This window comes from Aplysia californica, unplaced genomic scaffold, assembly GCF_000002075.1.
Source record: "Aplysia californica isolate F4 #8 unplaced genomic scaffold, AplCal3.0 scaffold00879, whole genome shotgun sequence".
Lineage (NCBI taxonomy): Eukaryota > Metazoa > Mollusca > Gastropoda > Aplysiida > Aplysiidae > Aplysia > Aplysia californica.
Genome location: NW_004798149.1, coordinates 58732 through 72570, shown reverse-complemented (window position 1 = coordinate 72570; position 13839 = coordinate 58732). Strand labels below are relative to the sequence as shown.

The 13839-nt window shown below is 38.9% G+C and overlaps 2 protein-coding genes and 1 long non-coding RNA gene across 3 annotated transcripts in view; all 3 read right to left on the bottom strand.

The window, feature by feature from the left end:
* The window catches only part of LOC101848698 (transmembrane protein 168-A), an 18298-nt gene extending 14888 nt beyond the window's left edge, over positions 1–3410 (bottom strand). Inside the window, exon 1 of the mRNA XM_013089132.2 lies at positions 1119–3410. The gene's annotated coding sequence lies outside the window, so the exon portion shown is untranslated. The remainder of the gene's footprint in view (positions 1–1118) is intronic.
* Positions 1119–2579, bottom strand: LOC101847770. The gene is made up of 2 exons (XM_013089129.1): positions 2247–2579; positions 1119–1820 (listed from the first exon to the last, which is right to left on the bottom strand). The coding sequence occupies exons 1-2, from the start codon at positions 2577–2579 to the stop codon at positions 1119–1121; spliced, it is 1035 nt and encodes a 344-aa protein (XP_012944583.1).
* A 6004-nt stretch (positions 3411–9414) lies between the features above and the next one.
* LOC118478723 lies at positions 9415–11420 on the bottom strand. The gene is made up of 4 exons (XR_004859249.1): positions 11279–11420; positions 10921–10993; positions 10152–10592; positions 9415–9710 (listed from the first exon to the last, which is right to left on the bottom strand). It is a non-coding gene; the product is annotated as an uncharacterized LOC118478723 (long non-coding RNA).
* Positions 11421–13839: the final 2419 nt, after the last annotated feature.

The following is a 13839-nucleotide window of genomic DNA, read 5'->3' as shown; positions in this document are numbered from 1 at the left end:
GGGGGGGGGGTATAATAATGATGATGTTTGACTGCACCAAGTAGGCCACCAATATAAATCTTATAATAAAATGACAACATGAAAATGTAAATTTTTACTTTCCATCCCACACGCAGGTGCACTGCTTTTGTGGGTCAAATGGTCGTATTGTTTGCTGCAGACCACATATCTCCACTAAAGCTGTTGCAAATCAATTATGAGCATGAGCGTATTTTCAAGAAAATTTCAAACCTAATTGCAAAACATCAAATTACCCCCAGCACCGTAATTGAACCACAGCGCAGAAATTTATACACCATTAGGCTTAGAAATATATATTACATAATTCAAATAAAAACCAAATATTTCAAAAACTATATATGCAATGAATATAATGTCAATCGCGTAAAACAAAAAAATGATCTAGAAAAGGGCAATATAATACCTTTTCATGCAACAGGAGGGAAAGTAATAGAGCCGGTGCCAGAACCTGGCTCCCCATAACATGTGTCACAGAGGTCAAAAATTAAACACTACTTAATTTCCGTTTAAATGCCATGAATATGTAGGTAATTGGTGTTATTTTCATAATCACGTAAATACAGCAGAAAAAAATATATTTTGTAAGTAATTTAGATGTTAGACGTTCACTTTGGGATTTTGACGTGCATTATAACTATGATGACAGAAAAACTGTACTAGTGAAAAAATTTGAACAACCCCATCTGTGTAAAGTTGGTATCTCTTCTACTTTTTACGCCAGTACCAAGCCTTTAAACAGGAAAAAGAAATTTCCCATCCGATTTTGTGATATTTGATGTAACATGTTATCATAGTTATGCACATCAGATAGCCTGACCAAAACAGTTCTTTTCCAACTTGTCTTTTGAAGCAAAACTGTTGAGATATCAATTTGTATTGTCTATATATTAATATTATGAGGACAGTTAGGCTTGAAAATTATATTAAATAAGAGTAAAAATTTCTTCAGTTCATAACTATGAAGACATTTTTTGTCTTCATAGTTATGAGCGTAAGAAGAGAAAGTCTGAACAATCTTAGGAAGTTATTCTTTTTTGAAAATATAAATAAAAACTTAAGTGGCAATACCATATTTGAAACCAGAAAAATTGACTCACCTATGCGTCTTTATACATGAACTGTGCCCTTCGGTTTTCCTGTAGAGCAAATTTGCTGATAACTTTTTCATTGAACTGTGGATCCTTTGTGATGATGTCCTTGTACACAGACAACACAGCCAATGCATTAAGTTTGTCTTGGGATGTTGCGTTTCTGGCAAACGATTTGATGCGTTTCAGAGTGCTGAATGATCTCTCTGGTTCTGCAGTATGGACAGGAGTTGCCAGTAAAATTTCTAAAACCTTTCCAACTTCTTGAAACTCGCCTGTCAATTCCGACTGGTTTAGGAATGTGAAGAGCTTGGTGACCGTGGAAGTGTGTTCAGACTGAAAACTTTCGTTTGAATACAGTACTTCTATCTCTGTCTCCAGAAAATGACGGTTGATGTCAGGGTAGTTTTGCACAATGGTATCTATTTTAGTAGATGGAATTGTTCTTAATTTCTTGAACTGTTTTGGATCAACAACTGAAAGAGCCAGGTGCAAATCAGACCGTTCTAACCAATCTGGCAACTGTGTCGTCAGTATATCACACACTTCACAGGCATCTTCGAATGGTGTGGTGATACGTCGTCTTTTCCCAACAGCCTCTTCCTTCTCCATGTTTAGTGAAAGGTTTCCTCTCACCCTCACAATGGCAGAAATAAAGTCAGATATAATGGCATTTTTCAGACCAATGCCTGTTGTCTGCCTGCTTTGGAACTGACGGAAGAGAGAGTCAGTGTGCACAAAAACATCTTTGAAAAAATTTAAGAAATAATTGAACTTTGCATCCTGCAGTGTTTTCGACAGTCCAAAGGCCTCCTGTTTGTTGAGATGGTCCCATTCAGAGAAAAGTTGAATATCTGACAAACAATCTAAAATTTGCTCTCTGTAAATAGCAATATTGTTTAGTACTCGAGAGCAAAAATCCCATCTGCTCTTAAAAGTACAAAGTAGGCTTCCGTTGCAAGCCTCTCGAAGAGCATCCATTCTCTTTGGAGATGAAGAAAAAAATGTTGAGAAAGCTGACAAATTTGCAAAAAATAAATTTACTTGTGGTATGTCTGTGGTAAGTTTTTGGAGAACAAGGTTAGTTTGATGAGAATAACAATGGATGTAATGAGCGAATGGGTAAGCTTCTCTAACAATTGTCTGAACACCAGTATCGCCACTCATAACAGTTGAACCGTCATAGGACTGTGCTATAAGTTTATTCTGTAGGTCATACGGAGCAAGCTCATCCAAAATTACTTGAGCAAGGCCAGAACCAGTTCTATCGTGAACCTCCACAAATTTGAAGAATCTTTCAACAGGAGCACAATTTTCCACATATCTTAGAATAATTGCAAACTGAGATTTACAGGTGACATCAGTTGTGTCATCAACTTCAACGGCCACATAACGAGCGGCATGCAATTTTTCTTTCATGTCCTCTATATAGACTTCATAAATGCAGTCGAGAATTTCATTCTGCATCATTGCCGAAGTATATTCGTTAACCGTAGAGGTTTCTAAATAACGGCGAAGTTGGTTGTCAAGTGTTGAGAGGAGTTTTAACAAGTCGAGAAAAATCCCCCTATTCAAAGAATTTTCACTTTCACCGTGGCTTTGTAGAGCAAGCTCGTGAGCTCCACAAAATTTGATTGCTTCAATGATTTTGTCCAAAATATTTCTGTTCTGAGTCACCATTTCATTATGCTTCTCAATGGAAAGACGATAGGCCGGGTCAATTAGCGTTGCAAAGTTAATGTTACCGAAAACACTCAAACGAGCTGTGCTGTTCAGATGTGAGGCAGACTTGCTGTGGTTGTTGGCTCTCTCGAGGAAGTTTTTCAAATTTGTAAATCCGTCTTTCCACCACTTTGAGTCTTGAAGAGTTGTATCCCCAAAAGTTAAACAATTGAAACAATAAAATGCATTGTTTTGTGTGTTTACTGTCAACCACCGGAATTTTTTGAACCATTCAGGGTTAAAACATCTCTTTTGCTTTCCATCAACAACGGAAAAGGTAAAGTTTGTTGGTTGATATGGTCCCAGTCTCTTGACAGTGAGCTTATCTTCATGGGACAGAGAACTAAAACCAGTTTCCAATAAATATTCAACACGATTCATTGTTGTATTGAAGGAAAAATATTACATTCCAATTTCAAACTAACTCAATTCACCCCATGACATTCAATGACCAAACAAGATACTTGGTCTTGAAGAGGCTTGTTCCATTGTTATTGTTATTGTTTGTCTGATCTCCACACACATGCTGAAAACTCAAAACTCAAGCTGGGTGCCGGTAGTGATTCCGTTCACTGCTAGCAACTCGCAAGTCCCACTTCCGTGAATCTATTAGCAATTCACTTCTGAGAAACCCCGAGATTCAAGGATTCCGAGCTGCGTCCAGAAGTTTCGTTCACAATGTATAGTCAGTCTATAAACTATAAACTCTCTGGTATAGATCAGAGACGTTCCGTCTTGGGTATAAACCTAGATGCGATTCAAAGTTCTTTCTAATCAACCTTTTCGCATTTTTATGTTTGCTTTACCCTGGACCCGCGATTTTGGGGTATTTTCTAAGAAATGAATCTTAAACGTTTGAATTTTCAGTCATAGACTGTGTATGCGTTGTCAAAGCTCAAATCTTTATCTAATAGTTGTTTAAGCTGTGACATTGACAAGATGAGGAGACCGAAGCCATAGTAGGCTATATCATACACAGCACAAGAGTCTGGTAAAGTATGGACCAAATTCCTTCATTCTGCTACACACCGTGGTTTTCAGAGCGGTCAGACCATTTCTGGCTCTTGTGCCGATTTTGGTTTTATGTGATCTTTACCTGAGAGTGATCTGTCAAAGAGATATAGGGAACCAGTCAGACTAACAAAAAAGAATTGAGAGAGAGAGAGAGAGAGAGAGAGAGAGAGAGAGAGAGAGAGAGAGAGAGAGAGAGAGAGAGAGAGAGAGAGACAGACAGACAGACAGACAGACAGACAGACAGACAGAGACAGAGATCAGAGACAGAGAGAGCATGTGTGTGTATATGTGCGTGAGTGTGCCCGTGCGTGTATGTGAGTGTGATATAAAGAAAGGACAGAAAGATTACTTATATTTATGAGGAAAAGGAAGAGCAGGAGAGGAACGGAGGGAGGGGTGAGGGAGGGAGATCGAGAGAGAGAGAGAGAGAGAGAGAGAGAGAGAGAGAGAGAGAGAGAGAGAGAGAGAGAGAGAGAGTGAGAATAAGAGTGAGAGGGGGGAGGGATAGAGAGAAAGAAAGAGTGAGAGAGGGAGTGAGAGGGAGAGAGATAGTGACAGAGAGAAAAAGAAAGAAAGAGAGAGAGAAAGAGAGAGGGAGAGAGAGAGAGAGAGAGAGAGAGAGAGAGAGAGAGAGAGAGAGAGAGAGAAAGAGAGAGAGAGGGGAGATATAACATTGCTAGAGAGCAGGAAAGGAGACAATTTTAGAGAAGAAAATTGGTACATTTAATTAAGCATGAATAAAGAAAGCACAAGATAAAGAGGAAGACCCATAAATATGACACTGAGGCACAACTTGCAGGCAAAAATGGGAAAGTATTGTGTATACGGTACTAATTGGGAATAACGAAGAAAAAATAAATATCATCCGAAGTAAATAATAATAACAATGAAAATGATGATGAAGAAACTACTTTCACTTTGAGTGAAGAGAACCCTATTGAAACACAATAATGGTCGTTTAGATTAGGGGAAAAATAAGACACATAGACAGCAAGAAATAAGAGAGGGAAAGATGAAAAGTAGGACCTGCTAGTGGCACTATCCAATCACTCACAATGAAAAGGGATCGAACATGAACACCTAGCCAATAACACAAACACATAAGAGGGGAACATAACCAGTTAGATAGATTCCACACAGTAAATTTATTAAATGTATTGTACGTTCAGCTTCCGGCACAAATGGAGCTCTTTGAACAGTTCTGACAAGTCCAATTTTGCACAAAGACAGGAAAATGGACATACCCAATACATATCATTTTTATACCTCTAATCATGCCTCTGTCACTGGTCATTAAAACTTTTCCTTCAAACAAATAAACTAAATGTTCAGAGGGGTCAAAATGAGGGGTCTGGGGAAATTCAAGACACGAATCCAAACGGGTCAACAACATGGGGTTGGAATAAAGGCAAAGTTCTGTAGTGTCACCAAGAGGGTTCAGAGTGAAGATAAGATAAGATAATATTTTATTGTCACAGAGGGAAATTTTTCGTGGCTGTACCCGACCATAAAAAACACATGAAGGTATACATGAAATTTAAATTATATATTACTATCATTAAAATTCAATATGAAAAGTAAAGCTGACAAAATGTACTTAACACATCAGATGCATCATTCAACCACATGCAGAAAGTTAATTACAAGACTTTTGGAGTTATATATATGTAGACTCGTAAAGCAATAAACCTTGATGTTTATTCTAACAGTAGTCTTATTCTTGATGGCAAGAAACTTCTTTTGTATCATTCTTTCTTTCTTTGCTTTTAGAGGTACATGTCTACCACTGCGTGATCTTACAATTTTTGTGGAAAGGTGGTGTGATGGGTCGTTTTATAATGGTTTTTTTTTGTCTTTCACCCTAAGTCAAGACATGAGTCCTGAGGGTCGACAACGTGGGGTAGGACTAAAGGTAAAGTTATTTAAGGTCACCAAGAGGGGTCGGAGCTAAGTCAAGACATGAGTTCTGAGGGTCAACAATGTGGGGTAGGACTGAAAGCGAAAATAATGTGGGTCCTGAGGGTCAATTACATGATGGGGTCGGACTAGAGGTAAAAAAACAAACGTGGGGTCAGATTGAAGAAAAAAACAAATGTGGGATCGGAGTAAAGGTAGAGTTGTTTAGGGTCACCAAGAGGGATCATATCTAGGTAAAGACATGGGTCTTGAGGGTCAATAACATGGGGTCGGACTAAGGTGAAAACAAACATGGGGTCAGACTAGACCTCAAGACATGAGTCCTGAGGGTTAACAGCATGGGGTCGCACTAAAGGTAAAAACAAATGTGGGGTTTGACTAAATGTAAAGTTCTTTAGGGTCACCGAGAGGGATTGGAGATAGGTCAAGACATGATTCCTGAGGGTCAATAACGTGGGGTCGTACAAAAAGTAAAAACAAATGTTGGATCGTACTAAAGGTAAAGTTCTCTAGGGTCACCAAGACATGAGTCCTGAGGGTCAACAACGTGGGTTCAGACAAAGGGTGAAAACAAAGTGGGTTGGACTAAAGGTCAAAATTAAAGTCCTGAGGATCAACAACGTGGGGAAGGACTAAAACTAAAAGTTATTTAAGGTCACCAGGAGGGGTCAAAGCTGAGTCCAGAGGATTAACAATGTGGGGTAGGACTAAAGGTGAAGACATGAGTCTCGATGGTCAATTACGTGAGGTCGGAGTAAAGGTAAAAACAAACTTGGGGTCAGACAAAAGGTCAAGACATGAATCCTGAGGGTCAACGTGGGATCCGACTAAAGGTTAAGTTCTTTAGGGTCACCAAAGAGGTATCAGAGCTACGTTAAGACATGAGTCGTGAGGGTCAATAACGTGGGGTCGGACTAAAGGTAAAAACAACCATAGGTCAAGATATGAATCCTGAATGTTAACAATGTGGGGATGGACTGGAGGTAAAAACAAAGATGGGATTGGACTAAAGGTAAAGTTCTCTAGGGTCACCGAGATGGATCGCAGCTCAGTAAAGACAAAGAGTCCAGAGGGTCAACAACGTGGGGTCGGACTAAAGGAAAAAACAACATCGGTCGGACTAAAGGATATGTTTAGTAGGTTAACAAAGAACAGTCGGAGCAAAGTCAAGACACGAGTCCTGAGGGTCAATCAGGTGGGGTTGGACTAAAAGTAAAAACGAATGTCGGATCGGACTAAAGGTAAAGTTCTGTAGGGTCACCAAGAGGGATCGGAGCTAGATCAAGACATGATTCCTGAGGGTCAAAAACGTGGGGTCGGACTAAGGGTCAAGACATGAGTCCTGAGGGTTAAAAACGTGGGGTCGGACTAAGGGTCAAGACGCGAGTCCTGAGGGTCAATAACGTGGGGTCGGACTGAAGGTAAAGTTCTTTAGGGTCACCAAGTGGGATCGGAGCTAGATCAAGACATGGGTCCTGAGGGTCAAAAAGGTGGGGTTGTACAAAAGGTGAAAACAAAGTGGGTCGGACTAAAGGTCAAAACAAGTCCTGAGAATTAACAACGTGGGGTCGGACTAAAGCAAAAAACAAATGTGGGTCGAACAAAAGGATATGTTCTGTAGGTTCACCAAGAAGATTTGGAGCTAAGTCAAGACATGAGTCCTGAGGGTCAATAACGTGGGGTCGGACTAAAGGTCAAGACACGAGTCCTGAAGGTCAATTACGTGGGGTCGGACTTAAGGTTAAAAACAAACGTGAGGATGGACTGAAGGTAAAAGCAAATGTAGGGTCAGATTGAAGTCAAAATAAATGTGGGATTGGACATAAGATAAAGTTCTTTAGGGTCACCAAGAGGAATCGGGGCTAGGTCAAGACATGAGTCCTGAGGCTCAATAACGTGGGGTCAGACTGAAAGTAAAAGTGAAAACAATGCGGGTCGGACAAAATGTCAAGACATGAATCCTCAATGTCAACAACGTGGGGTCAGACTAAAGGTCAAGACTGAGTCCTGAGGGTCAACAACGTGGGGTTGGACTAAAGGCAAAAAACTAAATGTGCTGTCGGAATGAAAGTAAAAACAAACAAGGGATCGGAGCTAGGTCAAGACATGAGTCCTGAGGGTCAACAACTTGGGGTCGGACTAAAGGTAAAAACAAACATGGGGTCAGACTAAAGGTCAATATATGAATCCTGAATGTCAACAATGTGGAGTCGGACTAAAGGTCAAGACGTGAGTCCTGAGGGTCAACAACGTGGGGTCGGACTGAAGATAAAAACACATGTCCAATCGTACTAAAGGTAAAGTTCTATAGGGTCACCAAGACACGAGTCCTGAGGGTCAACAACGTGGGGTTGGACAAAAGGTAAAAACAAAGGGGGTCAGACTGAAAATAAAAAACGTGGGATCGGACTGAAGGTCAAGGCCTGAGACCTGAGGCTCAACAACGTGGGGTCAGACTAAAGGTGAGTTCTGAGGGTCAATAACGTGGGATCGGACTAGAGGTTAAGACGTGAGTCCTGAGGGTCAACAATGTGGGGTCAGACTAAAGTTGAGTCCTGAGGATCAACAACGTGGGGTTTGACTGAAGGTAAAAACAAATGTCGGATCGTACTAAAGATAAAGTTCTATAGGGTCACCAAGACATGAGTCCTGAGGGTCAACAACGTGGGGTCGGACAAAAGGTAAAAACAAATGTGGGGTCGGACTAAAGGCTAAGTTTTTTTTGGTCACCAATAGGGGTTGGAGCTAGGTCAAGACACGAGTCCTGAGGGTCAACAACATGGAGTCGGATAAAAAAAGTGAAAACAAAGTAGGTCAGACTAAAGGTCAACACCTGAGTCCTGAGAGTCAACAACGTGGGGTCGGACTGAATGTAATATCAACATGGTTCAGAGTAAAGGTAAAGTTCTAAATTTACACCAGCAAGGGGTTGGAGAAAGACAGGTCATGAGTCCTGAGGGTCAACAACATAGGTCGGACCAAAAGTAAAGGTCTAAATGATCAACAATGATGGGTTGTAGTTATGTCAATATGCCCCACTAAAAGGTCACCAAAGAGGGGTCAGAGCTAAGTCAAGGTGCCCAAAAAGGTCAGTAACATGGGGTCAAGTAAAGTTCTAGCAATCCATTAAACAAAATTGTTTGCAACAATAAAAAGACTTTCAATTTGTTGAATCAGTGGACTACAAACACAACTACAAACTTCTGGTCAAGAAAATACTGGTGCTATCAGAACGTCTACCACAGAAGGTCAAAGGCCAAACTAACAACAGGCAGTGCTTGTTTATTTGTTTATGATCAAGTGAGTAAACATTTATTCACAGCACGAACAAACTGCAAGGAACATTTCAGAATACAAAATCCACTCCAACAATCTCACACTCAAACTTACAACCAGCAGGCAGCTCTTCCCAACTGACTGACCAGAAAAATGGCTTGACCTTCTGATGTCACCAAAGTTTGTACTGAAAGTAAGGAACAAGATGTCTTATCATTTTAAATAAGTGACCTTGTATCTAAGTGGCTTCATTACAAAGTCTCCAGCTGAACCTCATACAAGGAACATTATTTTCTTGAATCTTTACTAGTTTTTTCAGCACTACCAACATAGTTTCACATAAGAGAGGTAAAACTGTCTAGGTAGGCCCTATCTAGCTGTTAAAGTTGTCCGGGGAAGTTATCTGGAGGTGTTGACGAGTCCATTCAAGAGTAGCTGTCTGCTGGCGGGACTCTAGAAGTTTGGCAATTGTCTGTTAGTTCTTGACTGACTGATTGGAAAATTGATTGTCACAGTGCAGTCGACACAATTTGATCATGCTAGCACAGCACTCTCATTTGACTGGAAGTCATGTGCAGAAGGGTGATGCAACCATCCAGGGTGAGTGGAAGGCCCTACCTTTTACAACAGGGTATCTGCTTCTTGGGGGGCTGTCAACTGTTGGCTTGGCAGCTTTTTAAGGAGGAAAAAAGTGAATTTGAGCTAATAAATTTGAGTAATGACAACATAGTTGCAATAGTGGTCACTTAGCCCACATTATAAAATAAAACTACAAAGAAAAAGAAAAAAAAGAAAGAACTGACATTGGCACCCTCAACCCACCCAAAATAAGATATAGTGGTAGTTTTTGAATGTGTATTGTCTTATGGTCCTACTGAGACAATTTGGTAATTTAAGTGCCATATACATATCTTCCGAATAACTGCCTTTGTTCGTATTGATTAAAAGGGCACAAGGACATTTATAAAAGTCTGTTAGTAAAATTTATACTTTTCATCATTTTCCCTTTCCATCTAAAAGCAAAAATAAAACTTACATCGTCCGACCCCCCAATAGATATTTTTAAAATTTTACAATAATAGCGTTCCAAGAAAAATTACTTCAAAGACATACCTCCAGTTGACGGTCCGGCCATGGGGTTTTCCTCCACTCCAGCTGAAGGGTCCAGGTGATGAAAATCCATTTCGATACAGTTCTGTACCAGAAAACCTCAAGGAACAATCCAGTATACCTGCCACTCCAACAACCTCACACCCAAACTCAAGATCAGCAGGAAGCTCTACCCACATCATTCTACCCCTGCCACCCTTCCCGTCCTACCTCCCACCCCCCTAAAAAAACAACCAACCTACACTGCCACCTCAACTACCTCCCGCCATGGCCATGGCACCACCTACAAAATTCTACTCTCACTCTAACCTATCCACCTAGCTCCCTATCAAGCTATTTGCCTATCTCTAAAGCCCCACTGCGTCACTTTAAGCCTGAGTGTGAGAGACGGAAATTGGAGGAGCAGACCACCTGCTGTTGGCTTCTCATGTGGGTGCCGGCTTTCTGAGAAAATAAATTACAAGTTATTATACTTTGAGTTCAAGTAACGAGAAGTCCATCAATGCAATAATGACTATTAAAAGTAGGAACAAAATAAGACAAGACAGGCATAAACAACAGGGAAAAGGAAAAGAGAAGGCCCAGCCACTGGCACCCTCAAACATCGACAATGACAAAGAGCAATATATTGTTCTTTTTAAAACTGAGTATGTATTCTATATTGCTATAGAGACAATTTGTTAACGTAATTACCACACACAGATTTTTCTAACATTTTATTGAGCTAAAGAGCAAATAACCTTACAAGACACATTACTTCACAGACAAATACCTCCTGTTGATGGTCCGGCCGTGGTATCCTTGACGTCGTCATCCAGGTCATCTTCGGCTCCAGCAGAGGGGTCCTGGTGATAAATACATGTGTCAATTAAGAATAACCTCTTTCATCAATAAAGCTTTTTTTTTGTTTTATCAAATAAACAGAACCATTAAAAAATTGTTTACGGTTGGTTTAAAGAAACTGAAGATCATTTTAAAAAATCTGTCGCTAAATACATTTTATCATTTCCGGTTTTATGAGAATTTAAAAACAAAACTTACCTTACATTGAACTCAGTCCCATTTGTATTTTTCTAATATTTTTTGAGCTAATGTAAATTATTCCAAGACATTAGTTCACAGACAAATACCTCCTGTTGTTGGTCCGGCCGTGGTATCCTTGGCGTCGTCGTCCAGGTCATCCTCCACTCCAGCGGAGGGGTCCTGGTGATGAAGACAAGTGTCAATCAAGAATATCTTCTTTCGTCAATTATGTTAATTTTTTTGTTTCATCAGATAAAGTCTTGTTTTAAAATTGTTTACAGTTGAATTAAAAGGACAAAAGGTCATTTACAAAAAATCTAAATAAATTATTTCATTTTCCATTTTTTTCTGAATGAAAAAAATATAACTTTTACATTCAACTCAGTCCCATAGATAGGTATTCTAATTTCATTGAACTAATGAACAAATAATCTTCCAAGACACATTACTTCACAGACAAATACCTCCAGTTGATGGTCCGGCCGTGGTATCCTTGGCGTCGTCGTCCAGTTCATCCTCCACTCCAGCGGAGGGGTCCTGGTGATGAAGACAAGTGTCAATAAAGAATATATTCTTTCGTCAATTATGTTAATTTTTTGTTTCATCAGATAAAGTGTTGTTTTAAAATTGTTTACAGTTGAATTAAAAGGACAAAAGGTCATTTACAAAAAATCTGTAAATAAATTTTTTCATTTTCCATTTTTTTCTGAATGAAAAAAATATAACTTTTACATTCAACTCAGTCCCATAGATAGGTATTCTAATTTCATTGAACTAATGAACAAATAATCTTCCAAGACACATTACTTCACAGACAAATACCTCCAGTTGATGGTCCGGCCGTGGTATCCTTGGCGTCGTCGTCCAGTTCATCCTCCGCTCCAGCGGAGGGGTCCTGGTGATGAAGACGTGTAAATTAGGAATACCCTCATTCATCAATAAAGGTGTTTTTTTTTAATAAAAAAAAAAAGAGCCATTATAAAATTGTTTACGTTTGGTTTAAAAGGACAAAAGGTCGATTAATTTAAAATCTGCCAGTAAATATATTTTATCATTTTCCAATTTTATCTGAATGAAAAAAATATAACTTTTACATTTAACTCAGTCCAATAGATAGGTATTCTTCTAATTTCATTGAACTAATAAACAAATAATCTTCCAAGACATATTACTTCACAGACAAATACCTCCTGTTGATGGTCCGGCCGTGGTATCCTTGGCGTCGTCCAGTTCATCCTCCACTCCGGCAGAGGGGTCCTCGTGATGAAGACATGTGTCAATTAAGAATAACCTCTTTCATCAATCATGTTAATTTTTTTGTTTCACCAAATAAACAGAACCGTTATAAAATTGTTTATGGTTGGTTTAAAAGGGCAGAAGGTCATTTATAAAAATCTGTAAATACATTATGTCATTTTCGGGTTTTATCTGAGTTAAAAAACAAAACTTACATTGAACTCAGTCTCAGAGGTACTTTTCTAATTTTATTGAGCTAGTGAATAAATGACATCATTTCAAGACATAACTTCACAGACAAATAGGCCTACCTCCTGTTGATGGTCCGGCCATGGTATCCATTGGTCGTTGTCATGGTCATCCTCCGCTCCAGCAGAGGGGTCCTGGTGATGAAGACATGTGTCAATTAGGACCAACCTCTTTCATCAATAAAGCTTTTCTTTTTGTTTCATCAAATAAACAAAACCATTATAAAATTGTTTATGGTTGGTTTGAAAGGACAGAAGGTCATTTACAAAAAATCTGTAAATAAATTTTATTATTTTCCGGTTTTATCTAAATGAAATAAATATAACTTTTACATTTAACTCAGTCCGTTAGATAAGTATTCTGCTAATTTCATGAACTAATAAACAAATAACCTTACAACACACATTATTTCACAGACAAATACCTCCTGCTGATTGTTTGGCCGTGGTATCCTTTGGTCGTTGTCCTGGTCATCCTCCGCTCCAGCAGAAGGGTCCTGGTGATGATGACAAATGTCAATTAGGAACATCATCTTTCATCCATAAAGCTTATTCTTTTGTTTCATTAAATAAACAGAACGGTTATAAAATTGTTTACGTTTGGTTTAAAAGGACAGGTCATTTATAAAAATATGTCACTAAATACATTTTATCATTTTGGGGTTTTATCTGAATTAAAAAACGAAACCTACATTGAACTCAGTCCCATAAGTATTTTTCTACTATTTTTGAGCTAATAAAAAAATAAAATTATTCCAAGACATTACTTCACAGACAAATACCTCCTGTTGATGGTCCAGCCGTGGTATTCTTGGCGTAGTCGTCCAGCTCATCCTCCGCTACAGCGGAGGGGTCCTGGTGATGAAAACGTGTAAATTAGGAATATCCTCATCCATCAATAAAGTTTTTTTTTGTTTCAGCAAAAAATAAAGAGCCGTTGTAAAATTGTTTACGTTTGGTTCAAAGGGACGAAGGGTCATTAATTAGAAATCTGACAGTAAATATATTTTTCCATTTTCCAATATTATCTGAATGAAAAAATTAGGAATAGCCTCCATCAATAAAGTTTATTCTTTTGTTTCACAAAAAAAAGAGTGTTTATAAATGTGTTTACTGTTGGTTTAAAAGAACAGAAGGTCGTTTATAAAAACGTATAAGTATAAATACATTTTATAATTTTCGGG